The sequence below is a fragment of the Nicotiana tabacum genome, chromosome 22, assembly GCF_000715075.1.
Source record: "Nicotiana tabacum cultivar K326 chromosome 22, ASM71507v2, whole genome shotgun sequence".
In the NCBI taxonomy this organism is placed as follows: Eukaryota; Viridiplantae; Streptophyta; class Magnoliopsida; order Solanales; family Solanaceae; genus Nicotiana; species Nicotiana tabacum.
Window position 1 is genome coordinate 92,851,239 of NC_134101.1, and position 3,793 is coordinate 92,855,031.

General features: G+C 34.9%; 1 protein-coding gene across 1 annotated transcript; it reads right to left on the reverse strand.

Moving 5' to 3' along the window:
• Positions 1-2,998: 2,998 nt before the first annotated feature.
• Positions 2,999-3,475, reverse strand: LOC142175982 (uncharacterized). The gene has a single exon (XM_075242996.1). It carries the CDS (start codon positions 3,473-3,475, stop codon positions 2,999-3,001), a length of 477 nt encoding a protein of 158 aa, XP_075099097.1.
• Positions 3,476-3,793: the final 318 nt, after the last annotated feature.

The window sequence follows — 3,793 nt, forward strand, 5'->3', positions numbered from 1 at the left end:
AAATTAAGCTCGTGACTCAGTTCTGGTTTTTCTTTTAGATTCAGGAACTACTTCCTTTTGTTAAGACTTTGGGCTTCATTATTTTTTAGAAGGTCTAGCAAAGCATGATGAATTAATAACATCTAATGAGGCTCTTTCAATGTAAACCAACTACTATAACATTCTCTACCACAGAAGCATACCCTTTCTTGACGGAATCATATGAGAAACACTGAAACAATTTTATTTCTTATAACTGTACCTCCAGTTCTAAGTGGATGATTAACATATTAAACAGACATGAAGGTCAAGTTTCCAAACATTTAGACAGAGGTAGGAACATTATACTGTTATTATGCACAGACAAATAGCACATAGTTTAGAACAGTTACATTTTAAGGATACAAATGCTTTTGCTCTAATAGACTAATCACAGGTTGGTTTAACTCAAGTCTTGAACACATAGGTCAATAATATTTGGAACTGTTTGAAAACCATCAGCAAAGATTTCAAATAAACAGTCATAATCAGGAACCTCTACAAGTACTATTAGTTATACCAGAGTATAATCAGAACTTATAACATGACTACAAGTTTTGCAAACTAAAAATGGAACTCCCTAAGAGTACTTAACAGTATCACAAATTACTAGTCTCACCTTATTTTGGAATTGAAAATAGAACCACTTCTTTATAGGAGTATAATAAAATAGGCAAGTTATTGTATTTATGCAGTAACATCAAGGGGTTTTTCTAAGACCAGATTCAATTTAGATTAATCAAAAAAGAGAAAACTGTATGCAATTTCAAGATAATGCACAGAAGCACGAAATCATGAGAGATGTCCAGACATACATACATAACTTTCATTCAACTATACATATAGATATTTCAACTAAGTCACAAAAGTTCATCCTAATAAGATTTTTTCATACTTAGAGATACAACTAATAGCCAAACATGAATATAAAGTTTCTATAGTGATGATTCAAGAAATACTTAAAGGTTAACAGGCACTCATACAAAGAAGAAAAGCATTTAAACACTTTAAACGTCACATATTTCAATTAAGTGATGAAGAGTTAAATTGTGAGCTTTCATGTATGTTCTAGCTAGAATCATTTAATAACAACCTCAACAACAAAATGCAAACACGATATGGAAGAGATAGCAGAATCATTAGAAGCAAACCTGAAGCCTATGCAAATATGAAAAGTCATTAAGGTATATTAAGTAGCTTAATCACATAGGTTGTTTACTACAGGACAAAAGTCATAAGGTCACATAGCAACCTAAACAATGCTGATGAAAACATAATAACTAAGAATACATTAACAACGAGCCATTATGAACCAGAAAAAACAATTATAGATTAATGACAAACATCATAAATGAAGCAATTAACGGAAACACGGTAGTATGTTCATGATTTTAGAAAGAAGCAATTAGAGAGATGGTAGAAGTACACTGACATTTTCTAAGGAAGCAAAACAAACAAGGTTTCTAACTTTGCCGTATAAAAACCAAGATTTCAAGCTCTTGAGCAGTGAAGAAACTCGGAAACAAAAGGAATAGAGATCAAATTAGAAAAGAAACCTAGCCTCTTAACTCTTGTGAAATTTTAGACTATTGCTTGGTGTGATTGTAGGTTGTTCGATTATGTTAGGTGATTCTTAGGTTGTGTTAGGTGAGAGCAATCAAGACTCTATTTATAGTGTCGTTAATGGCTTAGGGTTTCAGTAAGATTAAAACTTGGTAGTGGAAGATGATATTGAGGTATTGATCTGAGCATAAGCGGGTGAAATCAGAAAGAACAGAGGGAAAATAGTAAGGATTTTTACTTGAGAAGGTAGAGGGTCGACCATTGATGGGAAAATCCATAAGGCAAAGGCCCAATGTCCAGAGGTCATTGAATTTTGACCCTTGGACCTCGAATAATCATAATGAGGTTCTGAGGAGGCTTTCTGTGCGCATTTGCGAACCTTCCTGCCGTCACTCAATGTCACAAATGCAATTGCTGGATCACAAATGCAACCCTTTATTCGCAAATACGACCCTATCTTCGCATTTGTGAATTCTTTAATCCCAGTCCACTTTCGCATTTGTGAGCCTGAAATTGCAAATGCGAGGCTCATAATTACGATAAGGTTCTCACAAATACAAGACATAAACTTCACACCAGCAACAGTTTTACGTCAGCGGTTCCAATATTATCCAAAACACATCTAGAACTCAGCTGAGACCCTCGGGCTCCAATCAAAACATTCACACAAGTATAATAACATCATACAAACCCGCTCGCTAGCTTAAATCATCAAAATAATATCAATTATCAAGAATCGATCGTCAAAACTTATAATTTTAACTTTGAAACTCATTTTTTCCAACTTTTCACGTAATGCGTCAAAATGCACTCGAATCACCTAGAACCTCACCAAATCAGGTGTATAAGTCCAAAAAGATCGTACAAACTTATCGAAATCATCAAAATATCGATCTGAGAACGTTTCCCAAAAATATTGATGGTGGTCAACTCTAGTCCTATTTTAAGTTTTCCAAAAGACGATGGATCACGCACGTAAATCATATAATACCAAATGAAACTATGGGAGGTCTTGGAACACAGAAATGAAGGCTATTACTCAAAGCAACATATCAGGTCATCATACTAAGCTTGTCATATTTGAGCTATTTTTCTTTATATACTATTATTGCTAATGTTGGCTATAGAAAGTGAGCATTGAACCTTGCCAAGCTTGCCATTAATTTCATACCGATGTAGGCTTGAAACTTATTGAGTACATAGGGTCGATTGTACTTATACTATACTCTACATTTCGTGTGCGGATTAAGGTGTTTCTGATCATGTTAGTTTTTTTTTGGTTAAAGCATTGTCTCCATTGATCATTTATGTGCAAAAAGTTACAATTTGAGTTTGGCATCCCAAACTTTGTACATGATCATTGAGTTGAGATTACTGGTGTTAATTCTAACCAAAATTGGAGTTAGCTATACAAAAACTATGGCAGGTCATGTATGACATGCCCTGGTTTGGCTATTTTGATCCTAAAGGATGGTATATCCCATCTATCCATGTTGACGAGTCCTTTGACTTGATTAGGGAAGTCAACAAAAGAGTTGAAGACATGAATTATATTGCTAATGTGGCTGAGACTTGCTAGTTTATCTGCAGGCTTGTTTGCTTCTCTGAAACAATGGTTGATAACAAATCCATGCTCTTCAACTATATCCTGAATCTCTGTGATGATGCTCTCTATCTTCCACGGGACTTTCCACTCTCTTCTGATGCATTTTGTAAGGAGCATTGAATCTGTTTCTCCTAAGGATAGTCCATAGCCATTTGTTGCACACCACTTGATTCCAATGAGCACTGTTGCTGCTTCTGCAAAATTGCTAGTTCCTGGTCCTAGGGGAATAGAGTAGGCAAAAATAACTATTCCTTGATTATTCCTGACCAGGCCTCCACCTCCACACATTCCTTGAATACAACTCCCATCACTATTAAGTTTAACTATTTGGGGTGGGGTTTGATCCACTTGATAATTTTGGATATTCTTTGTTCAATCACTGCTTCACATGCCACATATATTGATTGCCAATCATCTCCTATTCTTGCTTTGCCAAATCTATTGTTTAGTATCTGCATAAGAGTAAACAAATGTTAGTTTTGGTTTTGTAAAATAATGGCCTAATGTTCTTAAATTTCTTGCTACATCTTGATTTTCATAACTCCCAGCAAATTATAAGAGGGAGAATTCTAGTAATGAGTTTTGCAATACAATTGCGAGCCTTGA

What these genes read in the sequence shown, in the direction of transcription:
- LOC142175982 (XM_075242996.1), bottom strand. Translation starts at nt 3,475, where the DNA reads ATGTGTGGAGGTGGAGGCCTGGTCAGGAATAATCAAGGAATAGTTATT.